The sequence below is a fragment of the Vombatus ursinus genome, unplaced genomic scaffold (genome assembly GCF_900497805.2).
Source record: "Vombatus ursinus unplaced genomic scaffold, bare-nosed wombat genome assembly UNPS02014832.1, whole genome shotgun sequence".
In the NCBI taxonomy this organism is placed as follows: domain Eukaryota; kingdom Metazoa; phylum Chordata; class Mammalia; order Diprotodontia; family Vombatidae; genus Vombatus; species Vombatus ursinus.
The window spans coordinates 46,092,162-46,116,866 of record NW_020954610.1 but is presented as its reverse complement, the minus strand read 5'-3'; the positions used below and the strand labels follow the sequence as shown (position 1 = coordinate 46,116,866).

The 24,705-nt window shown below is 41.7% G+C and overlaps 1 protein-coding gene across 2 annotated transcripts in view; it reads left to right on the top strand.

Annotated features, from left to right (window-relative positions):
• CUNH16orf45 (chromosome unknown C16orf45 homolog) overlaps nucleotides 1-11,932 on the top strand; it is a 135,998-nt gene extending 124,066 nt beyond the window's left edge. The window contains exons 3-6 of one of the 2 annotated variants that reach the window (XM_027839534.1): nucleotides 110-183; nucleotides 5,871-5,985; nucleotides 7,443-7,525; nucleotides 10,564-11,932. In XM_027839534.1, the coding sequence (XP_027695335.1) occupies nucleotides 110-183; nucleotides 5,871-5,985; nucleotides 7,443-7,525; nucleotides 10,564-10,676 (385 nt within the window). In that variant the 3' untranslated portion in view covers nucleotides 10,677-11,932. Of the gene's footprint in view, nucleotides 1-109; nucleotides 184-5,870; nucleotides 5,986-7,442; nucleotides 7,526-10,190 lie in introns of both variants that reach the window. The other variant, XM_027839535.1, reaches the window with a different exon arrangement.
• The last annotated feature ends 12,773 nt before the right edge of the window (nucleotides 11,933-24,705 follow it).

The window sequence follows — 24,705 nt, the reverse complement described above, 5'->3', positions numbered from 1 at the left end:
CACGGTGGTTTGGGGGTGGAGTGAGATTTGACAAAGCTTCAGAGAGGAAAAACCCAATTCTGCTTTTGAGGTGTGATTTTTGTTTTTTCTCTCTCTCCTGTTTGTACAGGATGGATGACATCCAGCTGTGCAAGGACATCATGGACCTTAAACAGGAGCTGCAGAATTTAGTTGCCATTCCAGGTAATGGTTCAGATGTTTCAGAAATGCCTGGGGGGCCAAGAGTCTGTTCCCTCCCAGATTCACCATGCCTGGAAGATTGGCTCATTCTTCCCTTTTTACTATCTACACCTTTACCTTTCTTTGCGTCCCCAGTGATTAGCAAAGTGTCTGGCTCACAGTAAGCACTTAGTAAATATTTGTTGACTGACTGACTGACCTCTGCAGTTTGTTGTTGTTTAGTCACTCTTTGTGACCCCATTTTCTTGGCAAAGATGCTAGAGTGGTTTGCCATTTCCTTGTCCAGCTCATTTTACAAATGAGGAAACTGAGGCAAACAGGGTTAAGTGACTTGCCCAGGGTCACACAGTTAGTAAAAAATCTGAGGTCATATTTGAACTCAGGAAGATAAATCTTCCTGATTCCAAGCCCAGTGCTCTATCTACTGTGCCACCTAGCTGCCCTGCAGTATGTATCAGTAATATATTACTAGCCCACAAATGTTTTCCCACTGGCACTGTCTGTAGAACTTTCCACACAACCCTTCTGGCACTGTCTGTAGACCTTTCCACACAACCCTTCTGGCACTGTTCTGTCAAATTCAGGCTGCTCTCCCTTGCCCTGCAGGAAGTAAACTCATTAAGTTATAGACTTATTGTGCTGGAAAAAACCTTAAGAGATTATCATATGGTCCAGTGGAAAGAGCTGACATAAGGTGTTCCACAATGATACACCTTGTATAACAGGTCTGCAAAACACTTTATGTCTATTATTCCATGTAAGTCTACAACAACCCTTCAAGATAGGGCCGACAGGCATAATTATCCCCATTTTACAGAATAAAAACTGAGGCTCACTAATCTATTTATGCAATGCCTATCTTACTAAGTCAGAAAAAATAATAACAGGGTTCATTTGGAAAAGCAGAGGGTCAGGAACTTCAAGGAAACCAGGGGGAAAAGATGTGAAGAAACTAGTTTCAGTAGTATCAGACCTTAAACCATATTATAAGGTAAGAGTAGTTAAGTGTAAAATGGATAATTTTGTTTATTTTCAATTAACATTTTCCTGCATAAATAAAACCTATGCAGCCAAGAATAAAGGGAATGCAGAAAATTGGGAAAAAACTCTTGGACAATCTCCCAGATAGAATGCAGTTGGGTCGGAATACTGTTATGCTATAGCAAATGATAAGCTGCTGGATTTAGAAAAATATGGAAAGACTTGGACTTATGAAGGAAGATGCTTCAGAGAAACAGATGACAAGTGGAAATAAGCATAATACCGTCTTATGTATATGTGTTTGAGTGCATATATGTATGTTTATGGATGTCTACGTATGTCTGTGTACATATATCATATATGTAAATGTAAATATATATATATAATATATATATAAAACTTCACTTAATTGTAACCTCCTTGGTGGGGAGGGGGAAAAAGTAAAAAGTGCACAGTAGAAGACAAAAGAAAACATATAAGGAAGCAAAGAAAAGATGGACAGCTTTGAAAATAAAGTGTAGTATTCATTATATATAGGTTTTCTTGAAATAGGGAAAGCTGTTGCTTTATATTGAATCTTCTCATGTTCTGCTGTGTACATGGCAATTTTTTTCCTTATTTTGTATTTAAATTTAAAATAAATTTAAAAACTTTTTTTTAAAAAAAAAGTATTAAAAAAAAAAACCCAGGCTCACTGAGGTTAAGTGGCTTGTCCGTGGTCACACAGCTACTGTCAGGGGTGGTTTTCGAACTCCTACTCTTAGGTTTCTTCCTGTCTCTAAGTCCAGGCCTGTATTTGCTTTACCAATCTCACTCTCAACCACTGGATTTAAAGTCAAAAGACCTGAGTTTACATCTTAGCTCTGCTAACTTACTCCTCTGTACCTTTAAACAAATCACTTGACCTTTCTAAGCCTCAATTTCCTCATCTATAAAATGACGTGACTGAGTTAGTTGATTTCTAAGGTCCCTTTGGCCTCTTTATCCTATGATCCTTGTATGAGCTTTCCTTTAATTTACCAATGAAGAAGCTGAACCCCAATGAAGGAAAATGCCTTTCACAAGATCATACAGTTTGTAATGGTGGATACAGAATTATAGCCAAGCCTCTTGACTCCCAGTCCAACGTTCTTTCCACTATAAAACAGCATCCTCAATTAAAGATAGGAACCCAGAAGGAGAAGCCAAGTGATTTGCTGTGATCCCACTGCTTGTTTGAGGGCTGGTACTCTCACAGCCATGGCTCCTTGGTCTAGAGTCCTGTCAATGCCAATATTTTTTTTCTCAGCCCAAAGTCTTCCCTGAATAAACTGCAGCATGAAATAGGCACAAGAGACTCCCTCCTCCTTATCTTTACTCTGCCTCCTCACTTTCTCACCAAGAGTTCTCCCTTTCTATTTTCAGAGCTGTACCAGGTCCTAGATAAATTTAGCTGAGGTTAGAGAAAAATCAGAGTTCTTGGCAATGTGTCAATAAAAGTATTAAGTTAAAAATGCACCAAATCACCACGAAAACTATATTTCTCAAGGCAGGGACAAAGCAGAGCCCATCTGCTCCTCAGTTGCCCATGTGAAGATGCCATTGGCTAGAGCCACTTAAGACCACCCTGCTGGGTTAGTCTCTGGAGGGCACATGAAAACCAATCCCAAACTTAGTTGTTCTTCTAAGCCTATGCCTGAATCCTTTCACTGAGGAATGTGGTATTTTTCAGCCATCATCATCATCACCCCCAGAGGTTCGTGGTGTTCCCATCTCTTCCTTTTCTGAATCTTTCCTTAGGTCTCTTTGCATTATTTTGGTTAATCTTTGGACTCTTTTTCCAGTTTAGCCTTTTACTTTTGGTACTAGGTTTAGACTGTTTGCCCACAGGACAGGGATGGGGTCTTAATTCACCTATCTATACTAGACTTGGGCAAGTCTGCGACTCTAAACAGGTCCATAGTATGTAAATTTACATCCTTCCTCATCCCAAATGTATCTCTCCCATTCTAAGCAGCTATGTGGTGAAGTGGATAGAGTGATGGGCCTGGAGTCAGGAATACCTGAGTTCAAATCCAGTCACATGTATTTACTAGCTGTGTCACTTAATTTCGGTGGCCTTAGTTTCCTCAATGGCAAAATGGGGATAATATTAGCACTTAACTCTGAGGATTTTTATTGGGATCAAATGTGATAAAATCTGTAAAGTTCTGGGTGACATAGTGGATAGAGTGCCTGGCCTAGACTCAGGAAGACTTGAGTTAAAATCTGGCCTCAGACACTAGCTATGTGACCCTGGCCAAGTCACTTCACCCTGTCTGCCTCAGTTTCCTCATCTGTAAAATGAGCTGGAGGAGATAGCAAATCACTCCTGTATCTTTGCCAAGAAAATCCCAAATAGCATCACAAAGAGTTGAATACAACTAAAATGACTGAACAACACAGTGCCTGGCAAATAAAAGGCAATTAATAAATGCCTGTTTCCATCCTCACTCCTTTTATTTTCTGACTCTTCTTTCTATGGGGACCATTCCTCTGATGAAACAATGCTTGTGAAGTACATTTCAATTGCATACATATTCCACAATTACTCCTTCCTTGTTAAGTTCTAGAGCAGGAAACGACAACCCAGTTCTACATAACCAAATTAGCCCTGAGGAACATTTTCAGAATGTCTTCCTGACTCACCAGTATCATATCACCAACCATTTCTGTTCTGCCTTACTGAATGATGAGAGAGACAGAAAGAAAGAGACAGACAGAGACAGAGAGAGAAATACAGACAGAGAGAGACAAAGAGACAGAGAGAGAGATAGAGCCAACTTGTCTCTAGAAGCAAAGGAAGGAAAGGAACATTAGGAACGGTGAAAGACACAAAATAAAACAACTGAAAAGAAGCAACCAACTGAGAAAAAATGGAGGCAATGAGAGCTAGCAATTTTGTTCATAGTTTATTATAAGCCCCTACATAGTGTTTCACAAATAGCAAAGTATATTTACATATTACTTCACCTAGGACAATGGACAGGTAGAAGAGGAGACCTGCTAAATCGCATTCTGGCTGTTCTCCATGCCTGGAATGCCACCCCTCCTTCATCTCTCCCTCCTCTATCTTTCCCTGGATACCTTCAGGTCCCAGCTAAAACTCTACCTTATACAGGAAGCCTTCCCAATCCCTCTTAATTCTGGTATATTCCCTCTGTTGTTGATTTTCCATTTGCCTTGTATACAGCTTGTCTGTACAGTTGTTTACATGTTATCTCCCCCATTAGACTGGGAGCTCCTTTAGGGCAGTGACTATTTTTTGCTTTTCTTTGTATTCCCAGTGCTTAGCATAGCATCTGGGACACACCAGGTGCTTAGTAAATGCTTATTGACTGACAGGCTGACTGCTAGGCATAGTGAATAGCCTGCTGGGCTTGGATTCTGGAACTCTGACGTTTACTAGGTAGGTGACCATGGGTGAGTCATATAGCCTCATTGAGGCTTAGTTCCTTCATCTGTAAAATGGAAATAATAATGCCTGTAGTACCTGACTCACTGGGTTACTGTGACACTGATGAAATTATATTTATAAAGAGCTTTGCCAACTATAAAGTGCTCTCTCTCTCTGGATCTACTCCAACATCCCTATGGGGCATCTCCAACTAGATGTGCCATACACATCACAAATCCAGCATGCCCAGAAGGAAACTCATTATCTTTTTCCCCAAACCAATCCTTCTTCCTAACTTCCTTATTTCTGTCCACATTACCACTATCCTTCCAGTCATCCAGGTTCACAACCTTGGAGTTACCATTATAACTTTTGACTTTCCCCTTCCCCCCTCCTTCCCCCTGCCCTTTGTCCAGTTTCCAAGTCCTGTTGATTTTCCCTTCATTGAAATACCTGTCCTCTCTTCTCCACCCACATTCCCCTAGTTCAGGCCCTCATCACCTCTCACCTTAACTACTGCAATTGCCTTCTGTGATCTCCCTGCTTCATGTCTCCCCCCCAACTCCAATCCATCCTTCACACAGCTGCCAAAGTGAAATTCCTACAGTACAGGACTGACCATGTTCCTCTAAGTTCCCTAATGCCTCGAGGACAAAGTGTAGACTCCTCCATTTGGCATTTAAAACCCTTTACAACCTGGCTGGCTCTAGCTTGCTTCCCATGATTATTATGTATCACTCCCTTCTCCACACTACACAGGCCAGGCAAACCAGCCTGCTTGCTGTTCCTCAGGAAAGATGTCCCACCTCCTGCCCCTGTTCACATTCCCTCATGACTTCCCTCCTCAACATTTTTAAGTGTGTATTTAATTTAACACGATAGTAACAAAACAGCTGTATTCATCCATGGGCAACTAGGTGGTGCAACGCAGCTCCTTTCTTCCTTCCTTCCATCTGTTTCATCCAAGTCTGGATGTAAAATATGCTGCCTGAGGCTCTCCTGACTCCTTTAATCAACAATGCCTTTTGTTTTGATATCCAATTCATGTTTCATCAGTAGCTCCTTCACCAAAGAAGTTCAGCAAAATCATTTGCCACATTGACTGACAGTATATGCAGTATTCCACTCCCCTAAACCCCCACCTCTGCAATGAAGGAAAGGAGGTACATTTTCTTGGTTCTTCTCCAGGGCCCAGTGTGATCATTACACTTGTGCAGTGCTCAGTGGTAAGTTCCCTCTAAAAAGCCAAAGTGGCCCTGTCATTCATCACCTGAATCATTTTCTTTGTTTTCAGAAAAAGAAAAAACTAAACTGCAGAAGCAGAGAGAGGATGAATTGATCCAGAAGATCCATAAATTGGTGCAAAAGAGAGACTTCCTGGTGGACGATGCTGAAGTGGAGCGATTACGGTGAGAGTGAAAATGGCCCCATGTCAGGGCTCTAGAGGAGATAGAACTTGGGACAAGTTGAGATGTCCTCGGATCTAGGAACACTGTTGATGCTGCTGTCCTGATCATTCCCATCCTCAGAATCGTCAAGGGCATCATGTAACCTGCCCACCCAATACTGGAGCCCTTGCTAAAAAATCATTAAAGTGGCCTCCAAAGAGTCATTCTTTTAAAATTGATATGCTGGGGCCAACCTGCAATGCTCATTCCCTTTTTAGACCACGCAGGTGAGGTTAAGACACAGGGCAGGTGTCTCTCCCCAGATCTACCAATTAATGGCTAGAATGGAAACAGCCCTCAGACGGTCTGACCATACCTAGGTAATCTGGTGCTTAGTCTTTATTTCCTGTGAGATTTGGTCTTGATAGCACCTTAGGGGGAAAAAGTAACAAGACTAATAAATGAAAAAGCATTTGTTGAGCATCTGCTACTACCAAGCACTGTGCTAGGTGCTGGGGATAAATATGCAAAAGTGAGACAGTCTCTGCCCTCAAGGAACTTCCATTCTATTAATGGGAGACAGCATACTGAAGGGAGTAATGGTCAGGGCAGAGGGTTTTATTCTGCAGTCATGATGAGTGCAGCCCTAGGAAGTCCATTATCATGCCCATTACTGAAATAATGGTAGTTTTTATTTTATTACTGTTCTTAGAGTAAAAGGTGGAAAGTAGAGGTAGGGGAGAAAATGCATACATGGTGGCAGAACAGATGGCAAAATGTCTTAACTGGATGGAAGCATGAAACATGGTCTTGGGCAGGCTAGGTATAGTGAGGTTAGGTGAATTTGTACTCATTCACAATCACGACATCTTGGCCCCAAGGTTAAGTTCCGAAACTGAGTAGTTTAACTCTCCTTTTGTGGAGCAGCATGATCTTTAGAAGGCTCAACTAGAGGATCCTTTTCCATGTGGGAAGAATGGGCCAGATGGTTGGTCTGATGGGCATATGTCTGGGATAAATAGAGATGATGGATGGAGTGAATGGGGCAGAGGATAGCTTTAGGCTCAGAGGAACTGGAGGACAGTGGTACTTCAGGCATCTGGATGGTCAGGGGTACCCAGTTTTAGTCTGATGTGCCAGTGAGCACAGCAGTAAGGACTTCATCAAAAAAGGATGGTTGTCTTCAGAAGTCAGAAGTTAGTGACCAGGAAACCACATGCACCCCAGCTCTGGAGGGCCTATTTCATCAAGATCTGGGAAGAGAGGGTGAGCCCTAGTCAGATTTCTACCCAGGCACAGGAAGAGCTTTGGCTCTAAATGTGGTTCATAAAACTTGACATGCCTTAGGTCACACCTTAACATCCCTTCCCCACGGTACTTTATCCTTTTTCTATTTTTATTACAGATTTTATGACTCTTTAGTGCTTTTATAGTTCACAGACCTTTTCTCTCCTTTCTTCACATGTATGCCCTAACAGGGAACAAGAAGAAGACAAGGAAATGGCAGAATTTCTGAGAATCAAGTTAAAACCTTTAGAAAAAGTAACCAAATCTCCAGCCAGTGAGTGTCTTGGTCTCTACTTTTTTCCCCCAAGAAGAGGGGGGGCTGGGAATGGGTTAGATGTTCAGCATTTATGTCAGAGTACATTCAGTGAAAAAAGTGAAATGCTTTCCAGGAAATCCATGAGATGGCAACATCTGTCCTTGTCTATTCTTTATTCAGGGGAAAGAGCCCTGGACCTGGGGTCACAGGACCCGAGTTTGAATCCCAGACCTGCCACCTTGGGCAATTAGTCAGGCAATAAACACTAATTAAGCACCATAGTCACCGGGCTAACCACTGAGGAGATAAAGAAAGGTGAAAAACAGTCCCCCAACTTCTTCAGGAACTCAGTCTGACGAGGGGAGACAGCACGCAAACAAATATGTACAAACAAGACATATATAGGATAAATTGGAGATGGTCAGGAAAGGGCAGGAGCTAGGATTAAGGGGGATTGGGACAAGCTTCTTGTAGAAGATGGGATTTTAGCTGGGACCTAAAGGAAGCCAGGGAAGCCAGGAAGCAGAACTGAGGAGGGAGAGCAGACAGCCGGTGAAGATGCCTGGAGTTGAGAGATGAATTATCTTGTTTGAGGAACAATATGGAGGCCAGTTCCACCAGATTACGGAGTACATGGGAGAGGAAGTATAATGTATAAGAAGACTAGAAAGGTGGCTTTAGGGGTGGGGGGGGTTTATGAAGGGTTTTGAACATCAGAGGATTCTGTATTTAATCCTGGAGGTGACAGGGAACCACTGGAGTTTATTAAGTAGGGGTGGTGACAAATGGTCAGACCTGAAATTTAGGAGGATCACGTTAACCAAGGATGGACTAGAGTGGGGAAAGCAGTGAGACTAAAGAGCAGGAGAAGTGATTTTATTTCCCTGCGCCTCAGTTTCCTCCCCTGGGATGGGACTAGTGGACCTTCAAGGTCCTTTCCACATTTAGATCCATGACCCAATGGTTTTCATACATGGAGATGTGTGTTCACATCACAGGCAGAGATGTGAGGTTTGAGGCTGAGGGCTGCAGGAGCAAGTTTCCCCTGATGGAGTAGGAGTAGGGTACAAAGACACTGGTTCCTCCTCTGTAAGCAGACCCTTATAGGAATACATAGCACAAATTCTACGATCACCCAATATCCATGGCAGAACTAGTCTTGGCCTGAACAATCTTCCCCAATGTGGTACTAGGCAAGGATCAGCAGAATAGTAATAAGAGCTCACATTTATAGAGTCATAGGTTTTGTAAAATATTTTACATATACTTAGCCTCAAGAGTCCTGTGAGGCAGATGCTTTCGTTATCCCCATTTAACACTTGAGAAAAGTGAAGCTTGGAAAGGTGAAATCCTATACCCAGGGTCATACAGTTATAGTAAGTATTCTAGGGAGGATTCAAACTCAGATTATCCTGGAGACATGGCCAGCACACTATCCAAGAGTAAAGAAAACAAGCATTTACATAGCACCTACTATGTGCTAGGCAGTGTGCTAAGCACTTTACAAATATCATCTCATTTGATCCTGACAATACCACTAGGAGTTAGGAAGTATTAATCATCCCCATTTTACAGTTGACAAAACTAAGGCAAGCAGAGGTTAAGTGACAGAAGCCAGTAAATGGCTGAGGCAGAATTTGAACTCAGGTCTTCTCGCCTCCAGGCCCAGCTCTTTAGCCACCACCTAGAGATGTACTGTATCCCCTACAGTACCCACATGACTATACTACCTCTAAATAAAAGGGAGAAGCTTGTTGCTATCAGATCAAAAAGAAAAAGATGAGGGGCAGGAACCCTGATGTCTCAGTCTCATGGCTGAAACCCCAAGCCAGGAAAGACCCTTGGATCCTTGGAGAAAGCGGCTACTTCCTCCTGGGGAGCACCCCCCTGGCTGGGAACTAGTAAACATTCTTGATGATATTGTTTGAAGCTAATGAGAAAGGAAAAGAAATAACTAATGAGCCAAAGAAAATGCTGTTAAATTGGCAGAAGTCAGAGGCTAATCTGCCCTCTTCAACCTCACACAGCTGAGCTGATGATGATGATGGGTGTGAGCGTGTGTGTGTGCACATGTGTGCGTGCACGTGTGTGTGTGTGTGTGTGTGTGTGTGAGAGAGAGAGAGAGAGAGAGAGAGAGGAAGGGAGGGGATGGGGGGGAGAGAGAGAGACAGAAAGAGATCTAGCATTTTCCAAGTTTACAAAGTATTTTCCTCACTATAGCCCTAAGTGGTAGATATATTAAGTGCATATTATGATCCCCATTTTTTACATGGGAAGAAAACTGAATCTCTTAAGAGACTGAGTGGTCAGTTAATTAAAGCCCATGGTCACACAGGAAGGCTCTTGCTCTCCCTAATTATAAGGCCAGTGCACTTTCTCCTCTATCCTCAGAGCTAGGTATAACACATAGTGTTGGACCCAGAGTTGGGAAGACCTGAGTTTAAATCCTGCTTCTGATACTTGCTAGCTGGTTGTCTACGAGCAAAGTCTTTAGTTAATCTCTTTGACCATCAGTTTCTTCATCTGTAAAATCATTGCAATAGTACTTGCCTCACAGGATTGTTATAAGAGTGGAGATCACGTATGCCCTCTGCAAAAATGTCAGTGTACGTAAATTGCATTTTACAATAAAACATACACCAGTCAGTCAAAAAGCATTTATGATGCACCTGCTGTGTTTCAGGCATTGTGCTAAGCTCTGGGGACAAAGAAAGGCAAAAGCACCATCCCTGCCTGGACATCAAGGAGCTCACAGTCTAATGGCGACAAACATGCAAACAACGAGGCACACCAGTGATATTTTTTTTCCTTTACTAACATTTAGCTCTTGCTGCAGAATTTCCTCTATACTTTACCCCCTCAACACAGTCCCTAAGTCACTATCTGGATGGGCTCAGGGGGCACATAAAATACAGGAGCTTAAAAAAAAGTGAAATTGATGAAATTCTTGCTGCTTCAGCAGGGAGCTGGGCAGGTGGGAGATAGAGATGCAAGACGAAGGGGACTTTTATTATGATCCCCCACCACATCCCGTGTTCATTCATCTCCCACCACAGGTTCTCCAGCAGAGAAGAAGGCAGAACCCCCACCTACTAAGCCTACAGTTGCCAAGACTGGGATCGCACTCATTAAGGATTGCTGTGGGGCCACCCAATGCAACGTTATGTAGCCCCTGGAGGGCTCTCCTGCGGCCTTGGGGCCACCCCCACCCTCTTCAGAGCCCCCATTTCAACGGGGTCAAAACAAAACAAAAAAACTTTACGAGGCAGAAGGGATCAAAGGCAACCCTAATTCTGCCACTAGGGCCATGGGCGTGGTGGGGCCCAGCCGTCATGTACAGAGTGTAGCAATAGGGAGTCCCTCACTGTTGCATGGCCCTCCCCACGCGCATGCTGAATACAGGAGTTATGTATAGCAGTTTATCCAACCATTGGGAAAGAGCTGTCTTTTTAAAAAGAAAAGTATATATACATATATACATATATATATATATATATATAATCCCATTGTGCAAACAAGCTGGGAGAGGGGCATGTTCCCCAAGTGTGTACAATTGTGATTTTTAACAATTTAGCACTTTATAGGACTAGTCCCACGCCCCTTATCTTGTTGAAACTGCCCCACCTCCTGTTTCCCACTTCGCCCTTACCTGGAGGGGGTGGCTCTGCCAGTTCACCAGATTGCACCAGATAATAGGGGTTGCAAGAAGCCAGCATCGTTTCTCCGATCCTATAGTAATGGGAACCCCAAAGTCAGCCCCTAGACTGTGGACTTCTTGGGTCAGTGAAGAAAGGGACAAGAAGGCACAGCCCTTGCCATTGGCATCTTCCCCAGGTGTTGTTTGAGCGCTATTGTGGCCAATCTCTGCTCTCCTATTAAGTGTATGAGCCTGGGTCAGCCCTTCCTAGCCTAAGTCTCTCACTAGAGCTCAGGTCCCCCTTCTTACATTCGCCAAGAAGGTCATTCTTTGTGGGTACCACCTGTCTGTGTTTGGCCTCAGCCAGAATAGGGGTGGAATAGTCAAGCCAAGGGGAACAGCAAAAATGGCTCCCCTGGGCCTACATTAATTCTAGAGAGCTGAGCAAGGTCAGAGGTGGTGAGGACACAGAATAAAGGACTGAGAGGGACCCTTTACCCTTGCCAGCGGGTCACCAGAGAAGCTGCCATGAGTGTGGCTGCCTCAACAGCCAGATTGGACTTCTTGAGGAACAAGAGAGTGCCAATGGATGGGAGAGTCAACGTGACCCAACGTCTGTGTTCCACTGTGCAGTGGCTTATTCTAATCAGTCTGCCAATTCAACTCATGTAAATCTCTTTGTACATTTGCTGTAGCCAGCAGGGCGAGGTTTGTGCAACATCTCTATGTGTGTGTGGCCTAAATAGTTATGTGACTCAAGACTTGCTGATGTGCAATCATCCATCTGGAAAAAAAAATAATAAAAATGCAAACAAATGAGCATATATCACTTTTAAAAGGCCTCTCCTGCCTGCTGTGGCCAGCACCCAGGGCCCTAAGGTCAGGAAACTCACTTCTCTGCCACTGCTTATGGTGCAAGCTTTAGGATTCATTCAAGTTGGTTATGGGTATAAACTAAGGCCAATAAAAACGCCTTTCAGTCAGGTGGCCTAAGTTTGGGAAACTCAACCTGGATAAAATAGAGCAGATGGTTGCTGTTCCCCACACCTCCACCCAGGCTCCAGAGGGCCTAGCTGTTCTCCCTCCCCACAGAGAATGTGGGAGTCAAAATCCCAATGCCAAGCCCATTACAAAGCAATCAGTCACTGCTCCAACCAGTAAATGTAGATTGAAGTCTTCATAAAAATGCCACCTCACATATGTCTGCCTGGCCCTGAGCTAAACCAAACTCATAGTCTTGCCACATTTATCGATTTTTTTCTTATTTATTCTAGCATTTCACACAAAGGAGGGAGAAAAGTAATTATCCAAGCAGGTCCGGGAACACCAGTAATTCTACACAGATCTAAAAAGCCTTGCTCGGAATGTCATACACCCACATTCAACCCCACAAATACAGAAAACAGCTCCAGCAAAGAGGTTATCCTTTAAAAAAAATAATGGTCTTGAATAGGATTGTAAAATCAGAGCAAATCTCTGGTCCCTTCAGCCCTAGATTTCATTTTAGATGGTACCAAGGAACACTTTGTGAGAAAGAATGGTCATTATTCTCTGGGATGTTATCTTCAAAGGTTAAGGGTATATCTACAACGAACTTAACTTCTCTTCAGATAACATTCTAAGGTTTGGTGATCTGTGTGACATGGCACATCCATCTGTCAAAGCCCACCCAGACCTAAGGGGTCTAACTTTTAGCTGCCCACAAACCTGCATTTCTAGCCTAGTGGGAGTCAAGTGGGCAACGGTGCCACGTTGAACTGTTAATGTTGAAATGAAGAGAAACACTGAACTCCAGAAGTGTGGGGGCACCTGGCAGATCCTACAAACCTAATGATCCTACAAACACCAAAGCCCACATTCATACAACTATAAGGGTAACAAGCAGAGACCAAGAAGGGTAACAACCCAGATAAAAACACAAGGGAAGGGAAATTGAAGGGAGCCTCAGCCAAAATAAGTATGAAGCTTTCTGAGAGTGAATCACTGCTGGGATGAGTTGTCTGGCAACAGGATTAGGTGGTTTGCTCACTTCTTTTGAATGGGTCTGCCAATGTCAGGGTCCTGCCGAATTCAAAATGTTAAGAGTCATAGCTCATCAAATCTGAATCTTGTTATCTCCTTAAATTCTTATTTTTGTCCAATATGAGCTCCCAAGGCAAGTTTGTTTGGTCAGGCTTGATTCCTGTTCCACCGAAATGTGTCTCATTGTGGCCCTTTTCCAAGGCAGACCAATATATAAATATGAAATTTCAAGGAAAAAAAGGGGAGGGGGGAGTGAGGGGAGAATTGAACACCAGAACCAGGGAAATAAAGTTCTCGATACTCGATACTCTCCTGCTGTGACCTGACACAGGCCTGTCCAAGAGAACAGGGAACAGTACAGAAGATGATGTCAAGGGCATAGCCCTTGCTGACCCTATCTATGATAGTTATCACTGCCCAATCCTTTGGTATATTCTGTGCTATAGATTTCAAGCCATTTGCAGTGCATAACAGTTATGTAAGACTCTCTTCAGGCTTATGCATACATAACGTAGGGGCACCCAAAGACACACAGAAAAAATCACCTAGGTGACTAAGCTCCCAGAGTTGTACATCTCCACCACAGAGGGTTCTCCATATGTCACCTTTCTGTAACCTACAGCTTAACTGCCCAGCCTACCTATGTATGGTAACATTTTTTAACTTGTTCTAGAAAACTGAGATCCTAAAAGATCTACCCTAATCCCAACCTTCAACATTACAGAGGCAAGTGAGATCAAGGACCCACTCCATTCTGCTGAGGAATTTGCTAATACCTGATTTCTAGTGCTGCCCACAACTCTTTCCCATTGGTGTTGAGGGAATCAGGGGACCCCTCTCAGCCAAACTATTATTCTGACTGCACCCCTTTCCCTCCCCCTCCCAGCTCATTTGTTTCTGGCTGGTGGCCTGCTCCGGATAAGTTTGGTTGAGAGATTTTCTTCCCATCCCAGAGGTAAACTAAAGATTCATTTTTGTTTATTTAATGTTTCCTACTAAAGCACTCTTCCCAGACACCCGAGCAGGCTATAATTGATTGGAGGTGACTCATGGCAAGTCCCGAGTGCTGCAGAGCCTTAGATAAATTTGCTTTTATTAATCAGCCGCCCCTCTACCTGGAGGCGTGGGGTCCTCTGTATCATATTCATTTCAGATCCTTAGGAATCTTCTCCAAGTCTAATTTGCCCTAAGCAGAGAATGGCAGTATCTGTTTTCTTACAACAGAATATAGCAGCCAAAATGGTAGAGCTCATCTCTGAGGGAGCCAATTTATGATGCCGACTTCAAAGTTAGACATCACTTGGTTTGGTTTCGTAAGGGAGAAATTGGTAATGGAGCAGAATCCATGTCAATGGTACTGGCTGCAGGTAGTACAACTAAGTGCTGTTCCTGGCCAGGGGTAAATTCAAGCCAGCACCCCCTGAGCTGAGAGCATTCTTGGGTTTTAATTTTCCATAGGTTTATCTTATAATCCCAAAGTTTTGTGAAGGCCCAAGGCATAAAGACATTTCATAAAGCAAGCTGATATCTGGATGCACTTATCCCAGAAGCATGAAAGAGAAAGAAGTTGAAGTCACAGCATTCTGAAATCCAGAGCTGTTCTACATTGCTCAACTGAACAAATACTCATGTAAAGTATGTGGTCGGTAGCCACCTAATATAGATATGGCTGCTTCAAATGTGGCCAGATGGATACCATCTGGAATCTAGCCTACCAAGTCTCTAAGGGAGAACACAATGCTTTTGTGAGGAAGAAGTGGGCTATACCTACCCTTCCAGGAGTCTAATGGGATGGGATAAGCAGGATCCAGGACTTCCAAGGCAGGACAGTCTCTCCTATGGGAATCAAGGGTACATTGGATGTTGTATTCCCCACATCTGCAGCTCCAGGGAGATTTCATCTCTCTCAACTACCTCTTTCAATGTCCTCTGAAGAATCAGCCCCATACCCAGCATCCTGGCTCAGAGGGGTCCCTCAGTCACATCTTCTGGGGATATAGTATAGCATCACAGGACTGTGCCTCAGAAATACTGCCTGAAACTTGGGCAGAAGTGGGATTATACTTATTAAGTCCTGTTTTGTTCAAGGTACTATGCCAGGTGTGGGATGAGATAAAGGCAAAATCAAAACACTTCCTGCTGTCAAGTACTTCACATTCTAATGGGAGAAAGCTAGGCCATGCACCTAAAAGATAGATCTATTTAATTCAACCTCTCTTCCCCTACCACCTCAGGCCTCTCTTAATATGGCTTATTGAAAAGTTGTTTGTAGAACTCAGGAGACTGTTGAAGGCAGATGATTGTGCGGGCTTGCCTTAGCGTATAATGAAAAGAACAGAAAGACTATGGAATATAAGATTGAGGTTATGGAAATGCCTCAATTATTGTCTAGCCCAAACCTATTGAGAAATGGAGGATGCTAGGCAATGTGGTGCAAATTAAAGAGAATCAGTTCTAGAATCAGAGAACCTGGGTTCTAAGACAATTCATATGGCCTTGGGTAAGTCATTTTGCTCCCCCAGCCTCAGTTTCCTCATTTGTAAAATGAGAGAATTAGACTAGATGGTCTCTAAAGTCTCTTTTAGCTTGAAATCTATACTCTTATCATCTTAAACCACTGAAGGGTAAGAAATGATGATTTTCCAGCACTGACGACCAGAATATTCTGAACTCTTTCTTTTGGTTACAAAACATCAGGGCCCTGGCTTGGTCTTGGCCAGCGTTTCTACTCAGTTAGCTCTTTCCTCCCATCCTCATATGCTCTGTTCAGGCAGAGGGTCTCAGTTCTCTCACTTGGCTTTACTTCTCCCTGAAGCTCATCTGGCCCAGCTCTTTCCACCCCTTTCCAACTGCCAGTTAGGCAATAACTCAGGCAATAGGGGTAAATTACCAACACTACAACACTAAATACTGCTTGGAAGATTTTCTTCTCCAGAAATCCTGTGCCCAGAATATGCTCCAAACCCTGATGCTAACAGATGAACTATATTTTTGTTCTAAAAAAAAAAAGTCTGAAAGTTTAAGGGGCTAGAAATACAGACCTTCATGAGGGAGGCACATCTGTATAGGAATTAGGCTCATTCAAAGTGAAGCTCGGTTCCTAGAATCGAGTCTGCCAGTCTCCATAAGAAGGAAGTGGTCTGGCCTATGCAAGGAATAGAGGGGAGAATGGAGACAGAATAAGGCATGCCCCTGGTACCAGGTTACAGTTGCTGTTCTTTGAATCCTAGAAGTCCAATTTCTTCAACTTCTCCTTGTATCGATCTCCCTTCTCCCCACTCACACAGCCAACATTCTAGTTCAGACTTTCATCACCTTCTACTTGAACTATTATAATAGTCTCCTAATTAGTCTCCCTGTAATCTACCCTTCAAACAGCTAGCAAAATGATTTTGCTCATACAAAGGTCTGACCATGCCATTCTCTTGCTCAATAAACTATAGTGGCTATTTCCTAGATGTAATATGCAAAAGTCAAATACAAAATACAAAAAAATCAAATATAAAACCCTCCATTTAGCATTTAAAGCCTTTCACAACCTGGTCCCAACCTACCTTTACAGGCTTAGTATATGTTATTCCCCTTCGTGTACTCTATGATTCAGTCAACAATCCTTACTACTCTTCACACACAGGATTCCATGTCTCACCACCTTTGGCTATCTAGAATACCTGGAATATTGTTCCCTTTTCACCTCCATCTCTTAGAATTCCTAGTCTCCTTCAAATGAAATTTTTCCTGATCCTTCCAAGCACTGTACTACCTTGAAAACGTCCACCTTCCCCCAAACTGCCTTATATTTATTTTGTACATAGAGATGTGTGTACACATATACATATGTGTGTGTGTATATATATATATACACACACACACACACACACACATATACATACATACATACACACGTTTCATCCCCCTCTACAGAAGATAAGTTTGATGGCAGGGACTTTTTTTTAGTAAATAGTACTTTTTTTCTAATTACATGTAAAGATAGGTTTTAACATTCATTTTTGTAAATTTTAATTCTGATTTATATTTCTATATTATTCTATATATATATTCTATATTATTTATATTCCTATTTTTGTTTTTTGCTTATAAGATTGAGTTCCAAATTTTTCTTCCTCCCTCCCATTCCCCCTCCCCAAGACAGCAAGCAATTTGATATAGGTTATACACGTGCAATTACGTTAAACATATTTCCACATTAGTCATGTTGTGAAAGAACAAAATGAAAGGAAAAAGCCATCAAAAAAACCCAGAAAATAAAAAAAATGTGAAACTAATATGCTTTGATCTGTATTCAGACTCCACAGTTCTTTCTCTGAAAGTGGACAGCATTTTGAAGGCAAGGACTGCCTTCTGTAGTCCGTATTGTTTCTGTATTCCTTAGCAACTAGCATAATGCCCAGACCACAGCTTGATAAATAATTGCTTAAAGTAAATGATCTATTGATTCATTTTGATAAACATTTATTAAGCACCTACTTTGTGCTTGGCATTGGAATACAAAGTCAACCACCAGGAATACAGGAAAACGGTACAATATTTCTCAAGGAGAATAATTACCTTTCATTTCCTCATCTTTGGGATTCTGATCTTCAGAACTTGGTCAAGGCTTTCAGCTGTTACTACTTGTGCAGAAAAATAGACTACTTGTTGAAATGGAAGTTCTATTTAGAATGATCACCATTATTATTGAGTATACCAAGCTACAGATCTGGCAGGCTAGGTGGCACAGTGGACAGAGTGCCAGGCCTGGAATCAGAGAAACCCGAGTTCAAATCCAGCCTCAGACACTGTGTGACCCTGGGCAAGTCACTTCACCCTGTTTGCCTTAGTTTTCTCATCTGTAAAATGAGCTGGAGAAGGAAATTGCAAGCCACTTCAGTATCTTTGCCAAGAAAATCCCAAATGGGGTCACAAAGAGTCAGACACAACTCAACAACAAAAGCCAGATATCTGGTTACCAGAAGCCTACTTCCCTACCATTCCATTACTATTTTATAATTAATTCTACCTGATGAGACCAAAAGGCATTGAAAGGAAAATATAAATGAATCCATCTTACCAAGAGAATTGTCCTTGTGAAGGTTGAGCTGTACAAACACTATCTACTTTAAAGGAATTTTTTGCCTGTTTTTTTTTATTCTTATTGGAAGATTTTGTTTTTCCAGACTCTATTTTCCCCTCCCTGGTCGTAGCATGGCATTGGAGAGTCAAGAAGACTTGGAATTGAATACTGCCTCAGACACGTCCTAGCTGTGTTGACCCTAGGCTCAATCTCTCTAAGTCTGTTTTCTCATCTGGAAAATAAGGAATAACTACTGTACCTACTTCACAAGATTGTTGTGAGGCCCAAAAGAGATAATGGATGGAAAGTCCTTTGAAAACCTAGAAGACAGCTATGATGATAATCATCATCAAATACCCAGCCGTAAGACAGTCAGAGACTGTGTAATGGAATACAATGATACTGACTCTGCAGTCAGGTTACCTGGGTTCCAGACCTTGGCTCTGATACAAGCCATGTGGCCTTGGGCACTTCCTATCATTCTGGGCCTTAGCTCCCTCATCAACAAGATGGGCATAATAATACTTGCACGGCCTATCTATGCCACAGACTTGTTCTGAGAAAAGTTATTTTTAAAGGTTATAGCTATAGAAATGTGAGCAATTTATTACTGACTCAAACATCAAAATTCTTCAATTCAACATCCATGTTCTTAAGCATCACGAGTACTGTATTGTGGAGATACCTGAAAGTGGTGCTAGAGGAGGCTGTTGTAAACATTTCCACCACGGCCACAACGTATGAAGGACTGCGCTTTCCAGAAGAAACAATTCCTGAAGCTTATCCTGAGAAGAGCTTGGGAGCTATAGTGTGCTACAGAAAGCATATGCGCAGATGTTGGCTTTCTCGCTCTCAGTTCCCTAAGCTTGATGCTCACTGTACCATGCCTTCCACTAGGATTCCAATTTTGAATAGTTCAAGACATCATAAAATTCTGAGTTTAAGCCAAACTTTTCCATACTAAGGAATAACATCTTAGCCATTAAAGTTGTAGCTTGCTTAATTAACTCCGTAGTTCTTAACCTTTTTTTGTGCCATGGCAGAAGCATGTTTTTAAATGCATAAATTACATAGCATTACAAAGAACATCAATTATACTGAAATATAGTAAACAAAATATCTTTAAAAAAAAAACAACAAAGGGTCCAAGGGAAGAAAAAAAGGTATGGTTTGGGAAGGATTCTGCTCCTGTCCTCTTCCCAAAGGAAAGAAGAGAAGAGCAAATACTCAAGCCACACTTGTGACAGTGACTGTTGCTAGTTTTAGAGGGGTGGACCTAATACTGGAATCCCCAGGGCTCCCACCTTCCCCTGCCCCTTGTTCTGGGAATTTTGGACTCTACAACTTGTGGGTAGTAATGCTACTGTCTACAGCAAAGATCCTTAGCCTGCAGTCCACGACCTTGCTTTTTAAAATATTTTGTTAATTGTTTTTCAATATGATTGGTTTCTTTTGTAATCCTGTACTTTGTTTTATACATTTATACATGATTCTGAGGAGAGATCTACAGGCTTTATCAGACTGCCAAAGGGTTTCATGGCACAAGAAATGACCCACACTAGAAGCAGGTTTGCATGGGAGAACAGAGGATTGGATGTGGAGTCAAAGGTTTTGAATCTTGGCCCTGATACTTAGCATCTATATAAATACATTTTTCTGTCCCTGTCCATAACAGAATTTTGGGGACTGAGGGAAATTTCACTAGAGTCAAACAAGCCAGTAATGCTGAAAGCAAAAGGTCTTTATTTCTAAACATTTTAACTCACATAAGGAAAGAATACAAGCCTAACATAAATTAAGGAGGAAAGGGAGGGACAATTAAGGATGTGACCTGGGTCACTAGAACTTTAAGAAAAATGCTCTTCAGGAAACTACTGGCAGAGGAATGGGGTCAATGGTCCTATGTGAGCCTGCCTATAGCCAGGTTCTGTCAGGCTTTTATTACATCACATCTCCTGGCTGATGGGACTCCTAGGTTGTTTTTTTCTTTTTTTAAATCAACTCCATACCAGGAACTTATTGATTCGGATAAGGGGCCATGAGTTTTATGCAGAGAGTAATGCAGGTTCTCACACTTAGGAATACTTCATTAGTTTCCAGTCTCTTAATATCACAGATAGGGAGACACTAGGGATTGACTGTCAAGGCCCCAGATGGCCAAGCATGGAGCTCAGAATTTTCCAGAAAAGGGAAGAAGAGCCAGTACCAAGTCAAAGTATCCCATCACAAGAACGTGTGGACCCCAATAAAAACTAGAGTGGTGTTTTGTTTTTTTTAAGATGATCACAATGACCTTAGACAAATCATTTTCCCTCTCTGGGCCTGTTTTCCATTTGTAAAATGAAGGAGTTGGATTATATGCTCTAAGGTCCCTTCTCTTCTAAATCCCACAATGATCAAAAAATTAACTGTTAGTGTCAGATTGTTTCAGATAATGTTAGGAAAACACAAAGTTATTTTAGAACTCAAATTGAATTCATTTATTCAACAAACATTATTAAATACCTACTATATACAAGGCACTGTATTAGGCAGTGGGGATGCAAAGACAAAAAGCCCTGAAAGAGCCTACATTGGTGGTGGTGGGTTTATAATATTCACATAGAGAAGTAAATGCAATAGAATTTGAGAAGAAAGAGAGAGCACTGACAGCCAGGGAAATCAGAAAAGGTTTCTTGAATGACCTGGCACTTAAGCTGGTCCTTGCAAGAAGTTATGAGGTAGAGGTGAGGAACACATTCCAGGCATCAGTTACAGCCCCTGAGAAGCAGAGAGGCAGGAAAGAGAATAGCGAGTAGACCAATTTGGCTGGAGCAGAAAATGTGCGAAGAGAAGTAACGTGAAGCCTTAGAAAGGTAAGCTGGCATTGACTTGTGAAGGCCTTTACATGGAGAACTAAGAAATTTGCAACTTCATGTGGATGATGGGTGATATCTTGACTTGTGCATGAGTCGGATTTAAGTGAGGCAGAATTGGACAAAGTCGTCAGCCTCACTCTCTCTTCCAGAGTCCAGTGGCAGGACCAAAGTCAGGTTGACTGGTGATGGCCCAGAATAGAGTGGATGACCTTGGAGACTTCAGTGTCTGACCGGGCTCTAAGTGCCCCACATTGCCTGCTTCCGCCACTTTCACGGCCCATTGGAACAAAATATTCTCCTCCACCCATTCCACCAGGGGAAGTCTTCACGTGCTTGGGGTAGATACGCCCCTAACTCATGTTGGGTTTGAGGCCTGTCGGTTATCCTCAAGCTGGTTTAGCCCATCTGCTGAAATGGCTGCTGCACATAATACAAGCCCTCACACCACAGGTTGATAGTCTTCCCTGAACAGTCATACGTTTCATGGAGAGGCAATAGGGAGGCACAAGAGATTCCTGAGCGAAAAATTACTTTGGCAGCTGTGTGGAGGATGGATTAGAAGAGACAGAGAAACAGACAGACAGAGCATTTATTAAGCATTAATAGAGTTATGGGACACTGGGGTGGAGATGGCCAGCAGGCTTTTGGCAATGCAGGTCTGCAGCTCAAGAGAGAGATTAAAGCTGAATTCAGATGTATTAGCAAATAAGGAAATATTAACTTTTAGAGCAGCTCCAAATATGCCCTATGTTTAGCATTCATTTTTTTCCATCTTTTAAAAAAAATATATCACTTATCTTTCCCGATTTCCTCCAAACTCCCTCTCCTGTAAAGCCATCCCCTATAATAAAGAACAGATCCATCTTTCTATGTATATATATATATGTGTATATATGTGTGTACATACACATACATGTATATGCATATACATATATGTAGTATTCCTTATAGTCTTCCACCTCTGCAAAGACAGAAAAGAGAGGAAGTTGGCATTCATTTTCACAAACTGCTCTGAAGTACATCAAAAGCCCTCAGATTTGCTTCTCAAATAAGTCACTTACCCCCAAATAAAATGACCTTCCTTTCATAATCAGGGTTCAGTATTCAAGAAAGATAATGTATTCATGTTCTCTGGAGCATATAACAACCTATAAGAAAACCAAGAAAACCACAAACTACAAGTAATGCAAGCTCCTTGAGATGAGGAGCCATTTTTTTTAAGTAACCCCAGTTATCTAGTATGTACTTAATAAATGTTTGTATAATTAAATTCAGCACTACCCTGCCCTTCTCCTGACCCTACACTACACACACCTTGAAGAAGTCTAAAGAGGATTGTGAAAAGACTGGAGGAACTCATGATGGAAAGATTTAGAGGGGCTATATTTTTACCTATCTATTTGGCCCCACAAGGCAAAGCTAGGGCGAATGGGTGGAAACAGCAGAGGGACCAATTTAAGCTTGATGAAAGGAAAAACTTACTAATAATTAGTACTTTCCAAAAATGGAATGCATTTTCGGGAGGTGGTGGATCCCAACTTTACTGAAGTCTTCAGACGGGATGGCCACTGGTTGGAAATATTGTGGAACGATTTTCTGGTCATGTATGAGTTGGCCTAGATGACCTCTGAGGTCCCAGAGCTCTCAGATTCTTGAATATGACACCTATAACAAGAATAACAAAAGAACTCCTGAATCTCATAATCCCATTTAATAACTCAAAATCACATGAACCCAAAATGTGGCTATTTATCATGGTCAGACCTAAAGTCAATCTAACAGTTCTTTTCCCTGTATGCCCAGGGTTAAGTATAAAGCTGTCACTCTTCCCCATGGCCAATATTCAATCATTCCAAAACATAGCCTTTTCTGATCTGGTGAAAGCTACCTCTCCAATAATTTCACACCACTTTGTATACTTCTTGTGCATTTATTATATCCTGATTTGTATTGCATTTATCATCTTATCTACATCAGATTATAACCACCTTGAGGGGAAAGGGTCAGGTCTTTTCATTTCTACAATTTCTTCAAGTCACCACCACAATATATTACATATAGTAGATGCTTAATAAACATTTGTTAATAGACCAAAAGAGGGAATTGTGATGCTTAGGGAAATGAGGTGGCTCATTTTTCACCCAATGATTCAAGGAACTGTAGAGAATAAATAATTTGCATATTCATGATGCTAAACTCCAATTATTTAGAGAGAGAGAGAGAGGGGACATAGTTAATGGGAAAAGTCATAGTAAGATCTCCTAGATTCTGATTGTAGCAAATCAGATTGACTTTAGGGCAAGTCAAGTAATGTGTTCTTGTTTTAGCTTTTTTTTTTCCCCCAGATTTGCTTCCACTGGTTTATCAAATGAGGTTAAGATGCACCTTAAAAAATTGGTAAAGGGGACAGGTAGGTGGCACAGTGGATACAGCACCGGCCCTGGATTCAGGAGGACCTGAGTTCAAATCTGGTCTAAGACACATAACACCAGCTGTGTGACCCTGAATAAGTCACTTAACCCCATTGCCTAACCAAAAAAAAAAAAAATTGGTAAGGCATAATGTCTGCACTACATATTTCAAACTCTTAATTGTGGCTGCAAATATACTTGTTACTCTCTAAAGAACACAGTGATAGGGGCAGCTAGGTGGTGCAGTGGATAGAGTACCAGCCTTGAAGTCAGGAGGACCTGAGTTCAAATCCAGTCTCAGACACATAACACTTACTACCTGTGTGACCCCGGGCAAGTCACTTAACCTCACTGCCTAGCCAAAAAAAAGAAAAAGAAAAAAGAAAAGAAAGAACACAGTAATAGAATAATTCTAAAAAAAATGCTTGGATGAAAGATGCTTCAAGTCTCATTAAAGAACCTGTGGTTTCGTTAGGGGAATACCACTCTATAAACTGAGAGCCTTGGAGAGTTGCCCAGGTGCAGAAAGCACAATAGAGTCAATGTCAGAGGAAGAATTTTAACCCAGGTTGTTCTATCCATTATACCACATTGTCTTATGCCTCAAAAGAACTATCAAATGTTTTAAAGAGCTTCTTTACATAAAGAATTACATATTATTTTGAAACAACATTCATGTTTTTCTATGTCTTTCCATATTGTCATGGGGGTTAAGATGGCCTGTCTTGACCACAAAGGCCTAACTATGAAAGAATAATATCTTCCAAAATAAATAATTTAAAGTATGTTCAGCAGCAACAAAAAGCATAACACATAATGAATTCTTCTGGAAAGGTAATTCTAGGAATTATTTCAGTTTTATCAATTAAAGGTTGGGTGGGTGTGAGAAAGGGTGTGTGGTTACTAACTTTTCTAAGTCAAACAGTAGAAGCAAAGTCAGAAACTATAGGACTCTTGACTGAGTGTAGAGTTACACTATGATTGGCCAGGTTGCTAAATTATGTGTTCTTCCTACTAAATGTCAGTCAAGAAACCCAGTTTGTACATTTTGTACATAATAACTACTAGATAAATGGTAAATACAATTTTACCAAAGATTAGGTAGGGTATAGAGTGTTCAAAATTCGAAGAGACACAGAAGATAGAGAAGACAGTTTAAAATTCCAACAAAACACTCATATGAAACACCACCAAAA